Source organism: Seriola aureovittata, chromosome 12 (assembly GCF_021018895.1).
Source record: "Seriola aureovittata isolate HTS-2021-v1 ecotype China chromosome 12, ASM2101889v1, whole genome shotgun sequence".
NCBI lineage: Eukaryota > Metazoa > Chordata > Actinopteri > Carangiformes > Carangidae > Seriola > Seriola aureovittata.
The window spans coordinates 26,224,988-26,241,887 of record NC_079375.1 but is presented as its reverse complement, the minus strand read 5'-3'; the positions used below and the strand labels follow the sequence as shown (position 1 = coordinate 26,241,887).

The following is a 16,900-nucleotide window of genomic DNA, read 5'->3' as shown; positions in this document are numbered from 1 at the left end:
AGGGAGGGGGGAGGGAGGGAGGGGGGAGGGAGGGGGGGGGGAGGGAGAGGGAGGGGGGAGGGGGGGAGAGGGGGGGAGGGAGAGAGACAGTGAGGGGGAGAGGTGGAGTCGTGAGCATGTGTTAGCATGTGTGTGTGATCTCACTCACTAAAGCTGCAGCCCCCCCCCCCCCCCCCTCCTCACCCCCCCCCCCCCTCCTCCCCGCTCTTAATAGCACATTTGCATCATGCTCTGCAGATCAAGCTGGCGGGAGATTAAAAGGCGCTGACGAGCTGAGCAACAAAAAACAAAAACGAGGTCACGGTGAAAACAGCATCTCGCTGCTGAGACGCGGGAAGGACACGGCGGGAAGGACACGAGAGGACAGTTAGATAAAGTCTCTGTAGATCTTCCACACTAACACACTGACGTAGAGACTGTCCCTGCACCTTCCTCCACCTGCACTCTGCGTGTGCGCGTGCGTGTTATCTTCCTCTGTGCACTGAGGCTTTTCCCTTTATTTCCAAGTCACGTAACGTGCGTTAAGTTTGTGATTTGAATGAAAAACAGCATTATTTGGGGGGGGGGGGGGGGGGGCTGCAGTTCCTCACATCCGCCACCAGATGTTAATAAAGAGTCAGATTTCACTGGTATCACCTTTAATTGGTGACGTGATTGATGAGAAGTGGACAGGGGGGGGGTTTAAACCCCCCTTTAGTTTTAAAAATCAGATTGGAGTGAGAGATCTTCTTCTTCTGTCATTCGGCAGCTCCGACAGGAAACAGACGGATGTGGGGCGGTGACGTCACGCGGCGTCGCAGTGAAAAGGAGCGAATTCAGAAAAAACGTGTTTGTGTTTTCACAAAGTGCAGCCGCTGCACATCCACACCAGCTGCACATTCATCATCTCACACTCCTCTTTTCTTCTTCCCTCTCTCCTTCAACACCGCCCTCCTCCCCTCCTCTTCCTCCCCTCCTCTTCCTCCCCTCCTCCTCCTCCTCCTCTCTGGCATCTTTCAAACGGTGCAGAGGCTCCTGATTGGCCGGCTGACAGGCTTGGTGTGAGGTGTGAGGGGGCGGGGAGCGGCAGCCAATCCCGTGCTCCCTCCATCTCCCAGCCCCCTCTTCTTCCTTTTTTTTCTCTTTTCTCTCTTTTTTAAAAACCCAGCATGAATATTCACCCGCCTATACCATAAACCCCCCCCCTCACCCCCCCTCACCCCCCCATCCTGCCTAAATAAAAAAATCCCCTGAGATTTAAATCTGCTCCCTCCCTCCCCCGCCTCCTCCTTCCTCTTTCTTATGTAGAAGAACAGCAGCCTCTCACAACATGGAGGGAAGGCAGCTCGCTTTGTGTCGCTCACACAATGGACTCCAACACTCCCCCCGCCCATCCTCCCCCCTTTTGCCCCCCCCCCTCCCTCTTTGCAGATTTGAGGTTGCAGTGCAGCAGCCTCTCTGCTCACAGCCCGGGCTATAAATAACTCGGCAGCCATCTTATCTTTTCTTTTCTGTTTTTTTTTTGTTCTAACCCTGTTGAGAAGAGGAAGGAGGAGGAGGAAGAGGAGGAAGAGGAGGCGGGGGAGGAGGAGGAGGAGGGGGACACCAGGGACAGATATGATGAGAGTCACATGATGGATGAAATTAGCCGAAGGCCTCAAAGCTGCAGCGTTAGTGAAGAATCAATGAATACTGACGAACAGGTGGAGAAAACCTGAAAACCAGTTTAGCTGCTGGTTTTTACACACACACACACACACACACACACACACACACACACACACAACACACACACACACACACACACACACACAGACACACACACACACACACACACACACACACACACACACACACACTCTGTGCAGCTGTGTGTTCAGTGTTATGACCGAGCTGAGACCAGACCTCATACATGATACAGGAGCTGCTGCCTGACACAACCTAACCTCCACATGAACTGTCAGCAGCTGAGTTGCACTGTGGGTAATGTAGGCTCCAGATCTCTGGTTCTGCTGCATTAGGTTTGTAAAAACTGTCCATTCTGTAGCACGAAGCTGATTGGTCCTCACTGATGAACACCTGGACTGGACCTCAGGACCAGAACAAATCCTGAGGTTTACTCTGAACCTGGAATGATCTACGACACGTTGTGGATCGACACACCACATCTGGACCATCCCAGACCATGACCTCAGACCATGACCTCAGACCAGGTCGACTGTTTCCCGAGTATTGTCCTCTGTATCTGTGTCTCCACATCACCGCAAATGATATATATCAATATCATGTCTGAATATCATCACTGGAGAGAGGAATTTTATTAAACTGAAGGTCGCGGTTTAGCATCTCAGTTTTCCAGGATCGTCGTCTCTTTTTTGAGCGAATCAATATTCTTTCCCTGGGACTCGAATTCTGACTTATAGAATATAGTCTAATTTATCATTTCATAGTTTCAAATAAAAGCTCATGTGTTTCTGCTATCTACTGCTTGTCTGTCTTCTTCCTGGTTGTGTTGATTTGTAGTTTACTTTATTGCCTAGCAACCGCCGCGCCCACCCACATCCACGACCCCGCCGTGGCTCCAGGTAGAGAGCCGGACCCTGCACTGCAGCGCTCCAAATAAAACTTTATTTTGTTAATGAGGTGAAATTGGGGGAGAGACTCAGACACTCAGAGGTTCCAGGTTACTTCCTGTTTATCCAGCGTATAAAATATTAACCATGACATTGTATCATAGTTTCTGTGCGGTCTCGATGAATGGCTGAAAAGTGTTTTGTGAGGTCACCGTGACCTTGACCCTTGAACTTTGACCGATGACCACCAAAATCAAATCACTACATCCTCGAGTCTTCGTGAATGTTTGTGCCAAATTTGAAGAAGTTCTGTGACGGCGTCGCTGAGATATCGTGTCCACTGACTGACGGCCTGTCGTCGCCGCGGAGGAGCGACCAGTACAGGTCGACCACGGTCTCTGCAGCGCCGGCTCTTAACAAGACTTTTTGTATTTGGTGAGACTGACATTTCATCTGTGATGGTAATTTTAAAAAAGTAAAAAAGATAAAGCTCCTCATGAAACAGCGGCTGACCTCCTGCTCTCACACACTCATACAGAACATTATATCCTATCTTAAATAGAAAACATGGCCGACATGTTCTTCAGATGTTGACGTCTTTATGACGTTTTTATTCTTCAGCGCCGGGACAGTCAGAGCGGTAGCCATTTTGTTTTTAAGTTGTCTGTCCGTCTCATTCTCGTGGACACGATACCTCAGTAACACCTGGACTGAACGTCTTGATATTTGGCACAAACATTCACTACGGCTCAAGGATGAATTGATTAGATTTTGGGGGTCAGAGGTCAAAGTTCAAGGTCACAGTTTAACTCAAATGTCTATATGGATGAAATGAAGATGTTATATCCAAAAGGTCAAAGGTCAACTTCACTGTGACATCACAATGTCACTGGTGAAGGAGACCGTCGCCACGTCTCCTGTAATGTGCTTTTAATTATGTTTTAATCTAATTATTCTTTAATACACCTGTTCGTTGTATTTATGCTGCCTAATACATTGAAGCTCCAGTGTTTGTTTGATAAATGAGCCGAACTGGATAATGTGTTAATGTGAAAACAACTGGAATCGAATAAGAATCTTGTTGGATAAAACTTCAGTTAAAAAAAAACCCGTCCACATGATGATCTCCAAAACAACTCCACATTTTTATTCAGTATAAATTCAGTTCGTGTTTAAACCTTCAGGAGCAGAACAAGTGTTTCATCTACACTCAGCTGTTACTACACGAGAGAGAGAGAGAGAGAGAGAGAGAGAGACCGGGAGAGAGACAGACAGACAGACACAGAGAGAGAGAGACAGAGAGACAGACGAGAGCGAGAGAGAGAGACAGAGAGACAGACACAGAGAGAGAGAGAGAGAGAGACAGAGAGAGAGAGAGACAGAGAGAGAGAGACAGAGAGAGAGAGAGACATAAATACTCTCTTGTATTAACGATCATGACTCAACAATGTTCATGTTTAGTTTGAGGCTTTTACTGAAAACACAGAAAGTGCTGCGAGTCCTGAGTCACTGCAGCTTCTACCTGATGGTCCCTGAACGCACCGCTCCTCACCTGTACCTGTATCTAACTGTTGGTCCCGTTTAAATGATGAATCTAAAAAGCTTCACAGACTTTAAAGTCTCTGTCAACAAACTATAAAACTTCAGTGCTGTTTCTATCAAAACAGAGAAAATATGAATCCTCTGAATGTTTTCCCGCCTTTTTCTTGCTGTTGATGGATGAGCTTCAGAGGTGCTGGTGGTTTTCCCTCAGTAAAGAAACACGTGTTAAACGGCTTGAAACGCTCATGTAGCTGAGAGCAGGTTAATGAAGACGTTTCCCTGCGTTCCCTTAAATCTACCAGTTTAAACTTCATTTCTCTTCTGAGTCACATGACACCGAGCACAGAGGACGCCATCAAGTCCACATCAGTTTGTTGCTGGTTTTCTACAAACCGCGGCGTGGTTGCAAAGCTCAGAGACGCGGCGACAGTCCAACACGACGGAGTGTGTTTAAAGCAGCGGATTATAAAGTGTGTGTGTGTTCCACCCTCCCTGTACGTAAAGGTTCAGTTCACCCAAAACCACAGACACATTCACTCCTTTACAGCGGCGCCGTCTGTCCACGCACTGATGTTATTACGGCTGAGCAACTTATCAATTCAGTATTCAATCAAAAACAGAAAATATATCTGACAATCATAATAATCAATGATTTTAATGCAACGGAAAGAAAAAGCTTCTACAACATGAATATCTGCTACTTGGACAAACAGACATGTGAAGTCTCTGTAAACTGTTTCCTGACATTTTATAATCAAACTATTAAATAAACAGAATAAATCAGTGGATTAAACTAGAAAATAGGATTCTTCTTCTACTGTATCGTTGTCTGCGTGGACAGACGACGCTCTGGTGTAAGAGGGAAAAACATCAAGTCATTTTGTTTGAAGAATAAAGATATAATGTTTTTATTCTCATGACTGCAGGAGTTTATTCTCATTTTTATCACTTTTTCTCTCATAAAAATCACAACCAGTAACGTTGAAGCTCGTCTTTGTGATTTTGGAGAACTGACCTTTAATGAAGATTCCTCTGGTGTTGGTTTAAAGTCATGACACTGGCGCTTTAACTCAGTCCTGTGAATGTAAATGTGTTTTACGTAATGAATTCCTACTCGTTAAAGGGACGATCTGAGGACTGACGAAGACGCGTTCGTCCACATGAAAATCTTTATGTACAGAAAAGACGAACAGGTGAACGCGGCGCCGCAGGAAGCGTCAGAACCACGACTCGAGTGGTGGATGAAACCAGCTTCTTATTCATTAATCAAGTTTTTCTGATTCTGAAAAAGCAAAAACAAGAAGGCGAAAACAAACTGGAGGAGGAGTCTTTTACCAACACCACAGGAACCTTTCAAAATAAAATCACCCAGCAGCTGGATGACACAGGAATCCACAGGTTACAGTCAACTGTTGTGGCCCCTCCCCCTCCCCCCGTACAGGAAGTGGTTCACAGATAAACCTGGATCAGACTGAAAACCTGATGCGGAGTCGATTAACCTGCGAGAAGCGCTGCGAGAAGACCGGAGGGAGTTTGTTGCTGGAGGAGAGGAAGTGAAGGAATGACGACGTCCTGCCGACCAGGAGACGACGTCCTGACTTCATCAGCGACTGAAACTGAAACACAAAGTCAAAATTAAAACGGTGTAAATCAGAAATCAGCAGAGATCCACTGGTTCTGTCTCAGTCCAGATCCTCACAGATCTCTCAGGCTGGTCTGTGGTGTAAATAAAGATTCATTTTAAACCAAACACTCGCCACCTTACCCCCGGGCTAACTGGGGCCTAAGACCGATGTTACCATGGTAACAAACAATGAAAAACAGGAAAACATGGCCCATAATTTTGTGGTTTGCTGGCATTGTTATGGAGAGAGCAACGAGAAGGGAAGGATTTTAGAGACAAAAATCTGATTTTTTATTTGTTATTGTTTCACTCTTCGCTGAATTTTCAAAGTAAAACTTCCTGTAACTGTTGAATCCTTCGAAAAACAAGCATGTGCTGCTGAGGGTAAACGGAGCTCAGCGGTGGGATGTGGTTCCTCAGTCGGCCATTTTTTTTATTTTGAAAAAAGTCTTACTTTACCCAGAATTCCTTGTACCACAGTCCGACTCACAACCGTCAAGAACTAAACTGCTTTTGTGCAACAGATGAATTCAGACTCGGTCCGTCTGAAGTCTGTGTGAAACCAGCTGATCGCCTGAGACGTTCACACCCGGTCTGAACAGGCCGGACGATACTTTACTTTCCTTCAATTGAAAAAAGAACCCAAACTTCTCCGAGGCGTTCACTGTCTTCTGTTTAAAAGTAACTCGACCAAACGTTCACTACAAACAGCTGTGAGGAGGAGCCTCAGTGTTTCCTGGCCACAGACCAGAGTGTGTGTGTGTGAGTGTGTGTGTGTGAGTGTGTGTGAGGACTCACTTGAACTTGTCGCTGTCCTGCAGGTTGAGCACCAGGCTGTCAGCGTTCAGGTACACTCTGTTTTGGGACTGCGCCACCTGCAGGTCAAACACAGGAAGTGAGCGGACAGAGAGAAACACAGGTGGAAAGTTTCTGAGCGAGCACAATGGGAACATTGTCAGAGCGTCGACACTGAGCCGATTCACAGCACCACACACACACACACACACACACACACACACACACACACACACACACACACACACACACACACACACACACACACACACACACACACACACGTGACTGAGATCTACTGAGGGAGAGCGTCACACTCAGCTGAGATCGTTTCATCACCGACCTCTGGACACGATCCAGCAGCTTCACACACTCTCCTTCAGTGACCAGCACGTGTTCAGGGTTGGCGTGTGAACGAGCACACGCATCATTATTGATCATTACTGTGGATTTCTTTGGTCAGTGTATCAGGTTTATTCTCCGTTTGCTTCTTGGCTTGATTTAAGTTTGGGACAAAACAGTCTGTAATGATTTTAATCAGAATCACAGGATGTAATTTGTTGATTTTAATTTGTGAAACTTCACGTCAGAATCTAATTTTTAAACTGATGTTCCTTTATTATCACTTTTTGTTTCATTATTTCACGCTGACACCACAATGTAACTTTCATTTATATTTACTTATTTCATATTAAAAAACGTGAGAAATAATGAAGGAAAGCAGCTGCTGAGTAACATTTTTCCTTTAAAGTGTCTCATAAAACCAGATGTTTAAATATGACTTTGAAGGTTTAATGAAAATTTTTTTATTCTTGATAAAAATCAACCTTTAAACCTTAAACACAAAATTTCTTCTGACTAAGTGGATACGACTGAACCCAGGAACCCAACCTGACTGGAGGTCAAAGGTCAGAGGATCGGACCTTCATGGTTCCTCTCAAATTCATGGTTGTTTGGCGCCACCCGGTGGACCCCACCACACCCTGCAGCTCATCCATGGAGACTAAATCACCAGAGCGTCACTCAACCTGCACTTTATATATTTGAAAAGGTCTGTGTCCATGTGTAGTGTGATTATAGATCAGGTCCAGGTTCTATATTGATCCTGTGAAAGTATCAAAGCCTCTCCAACTTTTGCACACGTCACTGTCACAGTTTAAAATGTGACAGATCCTTAACAGCTGGTTTTTAATGTGTTTGCTGCAGGATTCACTTCAAACATCAGTGACCGGAGCAGAAGACACAGAACCAGGACTGAGTGGGACCGGTCCAGGTCCAGGTCCACATGGAGGATCTAAATCTCATGGACGGGGATCAGGTTTCTACTCTGAGAAGTTGGTCTGTGAATGAAGAAGCTACAGAACCTCGGGCTTCTCCTTTACAATAAAAAGCTTCAGGTGAATGTTTTTTTACCGTCTTGGCGATGTTCTGCGCCGCCCGGATCTTCCTCAGTTTCAGGTAGCCCGGGTTCTTCGTCACAGCCTCGCCCAGCTGCAACACACACACACACAAGCTGTTAGTGTGTTCACAGGAAGATACAGTTACACACCTACAGAGAGAGAGCGAGTGGGCGGCCCGAGGCAGCAGGCCGAGCCGGTCTCTAACTGACAGCCGGCGTCGCTCCCACCTGAGCTGTGACATCGATCATCAGGAGGATCAAAGCCGCGGGCGTGACGCTGCTCCACTTTCATGTTCTCACGCACGCCGACGGGCGGAGAAAGTCATTACTGCATATTTGTATGAAGCGTTTGTTTAAGAGCCTGTTGTTTCCCTCGAGTTCACGGCGGTTTGACGAGTTCATTAGCGCGGATTAGTCACCTGTAGAGGCATTCATGGAATTCATCCAATCGCTGAGCTTCACCTGCAGATACAACATTCATTCATTCACTAGACGCGCTGCTCATCCTTTGTCGAGGGCGGGGCTCCTCCTCTCCTGTCCATCACAGCTCTGACACATAGAGACTAATTATCTAATCAACCCGAACAAAACATCTTCACCCTCATTGTTCAAATGTGCAGCATGAGACGCATTTAAAGGCGTGTGTGTGTGTGTGTGTGTGTGTGTGTGTGTGTGTGTGTGTGTGTGTGTGTGTGTGTGTGTGTGTGTGTGTGACTGCTCCCACGGGGGGAGGGGCACAGAGGTGGCAGGGAAGAAGTAAAACTGACCCTCAGGTTGTTGTAAAAGTGTCGATCTGTGATTGTGTTTTCAAAGCGCATTATGAAGCAGCGTTCACTCTTTCATCCCCGTGCGTCGTCTCTTCCTGGTTTAAGCGGGTTCTTTTGACCAGTGGGAAAGTGGCTTTATAAATGGTTTATCATCAGATTATTAATTCTGTTGTTAACACTTTATAAATCATAAACTAACAAACTGATGCAGGATCACTATTTGGCAAGATCGAGTTAATGCCGATTACTCATTAATCTGAGTTTCTATTTTCACTGTAACGTGGATCAATTATAAACCGGCGTGTTCACACAGTCACAGGTGAACACATGGATATAAACCCCTGCAGACTGGGAGCAGTCCACCCTCTGTATACCAGGGGGATGTGGGAGGAGGCCGGAGCACCTGAACAGGTAAGTAACCTGTCCCTTTTCTCTAAAGCTGTCAGATAATCACCACAATATATATAATATTATATCACACATATATAAACACACACACTCTGGTGACATACTGAGGACGACGAGGTGAAACCTTCATCATTCACTCACCATCTTGGCGGCTTGAGCTTCTCCCTCAGCCTGGATGATCTTCTGTCTCTGGTCCTGTTTGGCCTTCTCCACATAAAACTGAGCTCGCTGCGCCTCCTGCTGGGCTGGAGAGGAACACACACACACACACACACACACACACACACACACACACACACACACACACACACACACACACACACACACACACACACACACACACACACACACACACCACACACACACACACACACACACACACACACACACACACACACACACACACACACACACACACACACACACACACACACAGGTCTCATTATCATTCACTTTAAGAGACAGATGTTATGACCCCCCCTCATCACGTGACCAAACTCCGGTTCTTCTGTCATGTGTCGAGCTGCAGCTGTTTTTAATTGATTGATCTGTTCATACGATAGATAATAAAAACAAAACTAATGATCTTAATCTTCAAGTTCCTGTTTTAGATCAACCTCGAATCAAAACTCCAGAGATTTTCACTTTACGATGAGACAGAAGCTGAAAGCAGTTTCACTTTCACATGAACTCCTCTCATACCTGTGTTTACCTCAGCTGATTATACAAGTCACTCAGTGAAGATTCAGGATGATAAGCAGACCTGAAAACACACTGGAAACCATGACAACATAACAACTGCTCGTTCTTCTGGGTAAAATTCATCAGCTCTAAACCTTCAGCTGCTCTGAACATCTGACTCTCGTCCTTGTGTCTCCTCAGTAAACTCACAGCAACTTCTCCAAACGTTAAATATAGAACGTAAATGTAGAAGTGAGTGTCGATCCATAAACACGCAGAGAGAGAAGACGGCGATGCTCCAGACAAACGTTAAAACTCCCAGAGTTCCTCACTGCGACGGAAGAAAGCGCCGATTCTCCAGTCTAACATGAAAAGACTGAACGACTCCGACTCAAACCCTCGCAGAGTTATGACGCTCTGAAGACAGCGTGATATCCGGGAGCGAACATGATCAGTCCTCCTGAAGAAGACCATGACGTATGGCTGAAAGCTCGGGGGGAGTCTAACAGCTGATGGGGGTTAGGGTTAGGTGAAGACGCACCGACTTGCTTGGACTCCACGGCGGCCGTGTACTCCCGGCTGAAGCTGAGCTCGGTGATGGCCACGTCGTCCAGGATGATGTTGAAGTCTTTGGCCCGATCAAACAGCTCCCTGCGGATCAGCATGGACACCTGGGGGGGGGGGGGCGCATCAGTACATCGGTAACTATGGTGATCACACAGGTCTGCAGAGCTTTTCAGTGACCCGCTAACACCCTCAGTGAATAATCCCATATCTAACAACAGCTGGTCGGACGTGATCAGGAAAAACTCAAACAGGAAGTGAAACTGTTAGAAGCGACGTCTGGGACCAGCTTCACAGAGACACGTCAGACTGGTCTGTGGTGCCGGACTGTTTCACTTTATTAAAGACCCACTAACTCAGAGACCTTATTCCCAGGCTAACTCAGGTCTAAGACCACTGTTACCATGGTAACAATCACCCAACAACAAAAAACAGAAAAGCATGGCTCATAATTTGTGGTTTGCAAAAGTTCTTAGAAAGATGTTTTAGAGCTTTTTTTTCCAAATCAAATTTTTCTTTTTCATGTTTCTCTCTTTGCTGTATTTTCAAAGTAAAACGTCCTGTAACTGTTGAATTCTTCAACATGTTCTGCTAAAGGGAGCTGAGCGACTCCTCTGACTCTCAGGTGACTGACCGATCACACTGTTTGCAGAGATGTTGTGTGATTAATTACTAGGGCCTGGCCGATTAATCGGCCAATTATAGCCATATACAGAATAATCGGTAATCGGCCAAAAGTTGCTCTGCTCTCGCTGACAGAGGGGAAAGATTAGCCGCTAACGTTAGCCAGGAGTGTAGACGCCATATTTATGTGAACCAGTAAGACAAATGCTTAATGTCTGAGTTTAAAAATGGCGCACATCCCTAGACAGATTTGTAATGTTATTTTTTAACTAATGCATATTATGTCTTACTGTTTTTTTACAGATGGCAAAAGAAGGTCGTAGTATGGTGTGGGACTACTTCACCAAGAATGTCACTGGTGAAGCAGTCTGTAATATTTGTGCAGCTTCTCTAAACCAGGGATCAAGCAAGCAAAAAGCAAAAAACACAACCAGCCTATGGCAGCACCTCAAAGCTTAACATGATGATGTTTATGAGGAAGCACAATTAAAGAAAGTGTCACAGTCACAGACTGTTGTAGTTGTAGGGGCTTGTGAAAAGAATGTTATGTTAATATTGTTCTTATGCCCCACATAAGAAAATATCTCAATCTTTTGCAGTTACTTTTTTACTGTTTGTTTTTAAAGATGTTTACTAAAAAAGTTGTGCTTTTTGCACTATAGCCCACCTCTGTTAGATGGGCAATAATAAGAAGAACTCAGGTACTGAGGGGCAGGTGAAAGTAAATGTCTTAGTTCATACAAATAGAGGTTTCCTGCCTTTTTGCACATCATATTTTTGATTTATTTTATGTTCAAATTGTTCATATGCTGCTTGTTCTACACACTTTCTGATAATAAAAGCATTTGAAAATAGTAAAATGTTCTCCCTTCAATTTCTATCTTTGTAACAAGTGTTTGGAACTATATTCAAGCCATCAAAGACAGGTATTTCGTCTTGTTTTAAATTGTAAAATGTAAAAATTTAAATCGGCTGATATATCGGTTATCGGAATCGGCCCCAAAAAATCCATATTGGTCGGGCCCTATTAATTACTGAAGAGAGGAAACCTGCAGACACGACTCAGGGCTGAAGAAACCACTGCTTCCTCCTCTGCATCTTTTCTCTGATTCATCTGACGACGTGAACGTTTGGTTGGTGAAACGGCAGAAGACAGTGAAAACCAGACGTTTCATTTACAATCTGAAAACATTCACAGTAGAGAAGAACGGCTCGAGCTTTGGTTCGTTATGTACATCATCTAAACAGCTGATTAATTATCTGTCCATCAACTAACTGACAAAAGGTTTCAGCTTCTCTAGAATCTCACATCAGCGAAGAAGGAAAAACATTTTCTTTTCTGTAAAGACGCAAATACATATGTGTGTGTGTGTGTGTGTGTGTGTGTGTGTGTGTGTGTGTGTGTGTGTGTGTGTGTGTGTTGTGTGTGTGTGTGTGTGTGTGTGTGTGTGTGTGTGTGTGTGTGTGTACCTGTGCTCTCTGTGTGATGAGCTGTGAGGCGTTGAATTTGGCCACCACGCTCTTCAGCACCTCGTTGACGATGGAGGGCAGCACGCGCTCGTCGTAGTCCTGACCCAGCTGCTGGTAGAGGACGGGCAGGTTGGACGCCAGCGGCCGGGACAGAACTCGCAGCGTGAGGTTCACCATCTGAAGGTCTGAGGGCGGAGCCAGAGAGGAGGGGAGGAGTCAGACCGGTTCATTCTGAATATTCACTGCATTAAAGTCATCCAAAATATAAGGACAGTATTTACATCTCCTGATGTTCATTATTCATGTGATGTCATGATCACTGACGCACTCGTCAAGTGTTTTTACCGTCCGTGAACAAAGACGCCGAGGTGACGAGGCACAAAAAACCAAACAACAAACCTTAATCTTTAGTGATAGTTTCACTTGTTGCAGGGGGGGGGCTTCGCTCCCTCGGCCACTCCCAGGCCCCTGGGAGGAAGCACACCCCATCACCCAACCTGAACCCCCCAGCGGACTCAAGCCTGTTCATGAGTCTATTTTATATATTTTAGAAAACTAAAAGTAGAAAAAGAGAAATACTAGTTGGTTACAGTCATTTTTAATATTGTATTAATGGATGTTAAGAGGAAGTTGATTGAGGGAGTCGCACAGAATCTCTGAAATGTTTTTCTTTAGTAAGAGGGAAAAGTTGAGGCATTTGCAGCAGTAAGAGATTTTACAGCAGTAACATTCTACTGTTTCCATGGAGACAGTCGATTTGCTGCCATTAGATAGATAGATACTTTATTCATCCACTAGGAGGAATTCATGAAGTTTGTGCAGCTGATCCAGATGTTTAGAAAACTAACTCTAATTCTTCTAAGTGTTAATTGAACATTAACAAAGTAAATAGTATTTATTAGTATTTACTACAATAAACTCAGACATGTGCATTAACATGTTACACAGATAAAGATCAGTGTACAGCCATTAATTAAACATCTGGTTGTTTTAGTGTCAGCTGGTCCACAGGTGACTTCACAGGCAGACAGCTCAGGTAAAAAGGGATTGTTCTGTTGAACCAGGCTTTTCAAGAGGGAAATAATACGTATGAACCACAGTTAAACTAATCAGAAGTGAATCGGCTCCAGGAAGAGAAACAGGTACTGAGCTTTAACTCTTTAACTCTCCATGTCACAGTGAAGACAGAGCCAGAGGTGCCTTTAGTTTTTTCCTTAGTTTGGTCTCAAAGGTGTTTTGTGTTTTTAAAGAAACCTTAACTTAGACTTTAAGGAAAATCTGAAGATGTTTTGTGCGAGTGGCTCCAGGTTCCTGCGTCAGTCTGCGCCTCACCTTTGCTCCCGGTGAGCGAGGAGATCTTTCTGGGTCTGGCTCGGATGTCGTAGATGATGGGATACTGGAACCAGGGTATCCTGAACACAACCACACAGAATCAGTGGAGGAGGAGGAGGAGGAGGAGGAGCAGGAAGAGGAGGAGGAGCAGGAGGAGGAGGAAGAGGAGGAAGAGGAGGAAGAGGAGCAGGAGGAGGAGGAGGAGGAGCAGGAGGAAGAGGAGGAGGAGCAGGAGGAGGAGGAAGAGGAGCAGGAGGAAGAGGAGGAGGAGCAGGAGGAAGAGGAGGAGGAGCAGGAGGAGGAGGAGGAGGAGGAGGAGCAAGAGGAGCAGGAGGAAGAGGAGGAGGAGGAGGAAGAGTAGGAGGAGCAAGTGGAAGAGGAGGAGGAAGAGGAGGAGGGGCAGGAGCAGGAGGAGCAGGAGGAGGAGGAGGAGGAGGAGGAAGAGGAGGAGCAGGAAGAGGAGCAGGAGGAAGAGGAGGAGGAGGAGGAGCAGGAGGAGGAGGAGGAGGAGCAGGAGGAGCAGGAGGAGGAGCAGGAGGAGCAGGAGGAGGAGGAGGAGGAGCAGGAGGAGGAAGGTTTCAGCTTTGTTTTGGCTCATTGCTGCAGCTGCATGAATGAGTAGCTTTACAGAGTTTGTTTCCTGCTGCCTGAGCTTTTCATATGAAGCCATGCTCGCCCTCTATTTCTCCAAACAAAGGTACAAAACATGACATGACATATTTCCCTCCTTTATAAGACAGAACACGAGCTCAGGACCAGGACTGGTCCCAGTGATCCTGGTCCAAACCCGATCCTGTACGTGTTCCCATGTGACAGTGATAAAACTATAATTTACTGACAAATGAACAATTATTCATCGTAAACAGAATAAGCAAGTGTGTGAAAGCTAGCACTGCTGATGAAAGGTGGTGTTGCCGTGGTAACAGTGTGGAGGGGGGGGCACCTACCTGAAGTGGAGTCCCTCTGCGAGCACCGTGTCCATCTGCATCCCTCCGATCCTGTTGAAGATGATCGCTCTCTGTCCTCCTTCAACTGCAGAGAGACAGACCGTCCTTCACCTCAGCACTGACGCCACGACTCGCTCATTCAAACTCACCAGACTCATGAACTTACAGTTTCACAGGATTTATAAACACCAACTAAACAAGTGTCTATGCTCATCTCTGGATTCATATCTGCCCCTCATTCGTGCTTTTAGGGAAAGAGGATAAAAATATCTATAAATGGTCTGAAAACAGAAACTGTTGTGGACCCTCTGTAAACGTCTCCTGATGATGTAATAGAAAATCATTTTGAAGGAGCAACTACCCGATGAAAAGTTCACATGCACCTTTTTCTTCTTACTTTTTTAAAGTTCCTGTAAAAACTCAGACAAAAAAAATATATAATTTATTCTACAAGTGGCTAAAAAGTATTGCACCATTTTATTTCCCCATTGATAAAATGACCTGTTACTGTCTCCTTTTACTAACAACTACTACTTTCTGATGCTGGGTCCAGAGCTGCGCTTCAAACTGCTTTAATCACCAGACTTCCTGATGCTAGTTCAGATTCTATGGCTCCAATGAAAAAACTATTTGGTCAGTGTTTAGATGATCCATAGAAAATGAATTACTCGGTTTTGTTGTAGTTGTATGCAGAATTTTATGTATGCAACTGGCACTGGGTATATTACATGTTGTTGACTTCAAAGGGCGTCCAAACTTTTGCAAAATTCATTAACATGTGAAGACTTATATTTAATGTCTGGGTTGATTTTACTTCTCTTCAAATATTAAACAAATTAGTAATCTTTAGGGATAAACTGAAAGTCAGGCGAATCAATTAAACCCTGATCATTCTGTAGTTGAAGCTCGTCCAGTCTGAGAATTGTTTTCATTTCATTTTCAGTTTCATGTCAGAGTAAAGTGCTTTTCTGGATCTGTGTGACAGACGTCTACATGGAAAACCGCACGGCAGACGACAGTACCTGTGTACGTGGCTTCCTTCACTCCATAAGCCAGAGCTCCGGCACCAATCAGCAGTTTGACACCGAGTCCTGCACCCCGAGGTCCTGATGACATCCTGCCTGCTATCTGCCGCAGCTGCTGCAGAAAACTCTGGAACACAAACACAGATTATGGTAAGAGACAGTGCTGGATTTGGGGATTTAAATCAACATGGTTCTGCTTCAAACTGAGCCTCAGTGGTTGAAATGTTTTACAGGGACACGACACTGACTGACCTTCACACTGGATGGTAACCATGTTGAAGGTTTACACCCCCCAACAACTTAGCAAGGACGGTATCTAGCCACAAAAACATTCCACATGTGTGCAGGCCAAACTCCATTGCAAAATGAATAGTTTTAAAGTTTGCTGGCACATCAACAAATTAAATCACTTGGTTGGACTTAATTGATTTTATGTTTTCACTTTATGAAATGTAATCTTAAATTCGGTTTACAGTAAATCCACGTGGCGGTAGTAGTTAGATAGAAGATTACAGTTTTGTATTTGTTTGCTTGTAGTTCCCGGATGTTAACCGCCGTGTAAACTGCATGAGTAACATTGGTAGATCCAGGTGCAACTATTAGCATAACTGTTGTTTTCATAACAATCTACGCTGCTGGGTGTGCGGTGTGTATGCCGAATTGAAGATAAGGACATTCAAACGTCTAAAAGGTTTAAAATTATTATTTATATAAGGCGAAAACACGTGCTGCCAAGTGGTAAAGATTAAGTTGAAAGATTTTTAAACGAAACCTGGGATCTGTGTTTACGAAGCTGAACGTAACTTCTAGACTAACTTAAATATTCCTACTGAGCAGCATTAATTAGATTAATCAAACCCTCCGCCGTTAGCACCTGTCCTTCTCTTTACCTACAGGCTAATTAAATGTAACTTAGCTAACGTCAGTGAACTGATGTGAGCTAGCTTAGAGCAGATTCAGCCTGACTCACGTGGATTTTAAAAATGCTCTATGTCACGAGCCGGGGTTCAAAGAGCGGGAAACAAATTAACAATTCACCTGAGCTGAAGGCAAAAAAGTGACCTACATTAACTTTAAAAGCATTAAACTCACTTACCCCGGGATCTTTATTAGCCATGCTCGTCCTCTCTGCCTGTTAGACAACCAAGTGAAGAGGAGGGCCAAGGTCAC

General features: G+C 45.0%; 1 protein-coding gene across 1 annotated transcript; it reads right to left on the bottom strand.

Moving 5' to 3' along the window:
* Positions 1 to 3,906: 3,906 nt before the first annotated feature.
* Positions 3,907 to 16,900, bottom strand: LOC130178933 (prohibitin-2-like). Its single transcript, XM_056391582.1, has 10 exons — positions 16,827 to 16,900; positions 15,728 to 15,857; positions 14,706 to 14,790; positions 13,759 to 13,838; positions 12,427 to 12,611; positions 10,310 to 10,439; positions 9,229 to 9,332; positions 7,927 to 8,004; positions 6,517 to 6,593; positions 3,907 to 5,710 (listed from the first exon to the last, which is right to left on the bottom strand). Exons 1-10 carry the CDS (start codon positions 16,845 to 16,847, stop codon positions 5,698 to 5,700), a joined length of 903 nt encoding a protein of 300 aa, XP_056247557.1. The 5' UTR covers positions 16,848 to 16,900; the 3' UTR covers positions 3,907 to 5,697.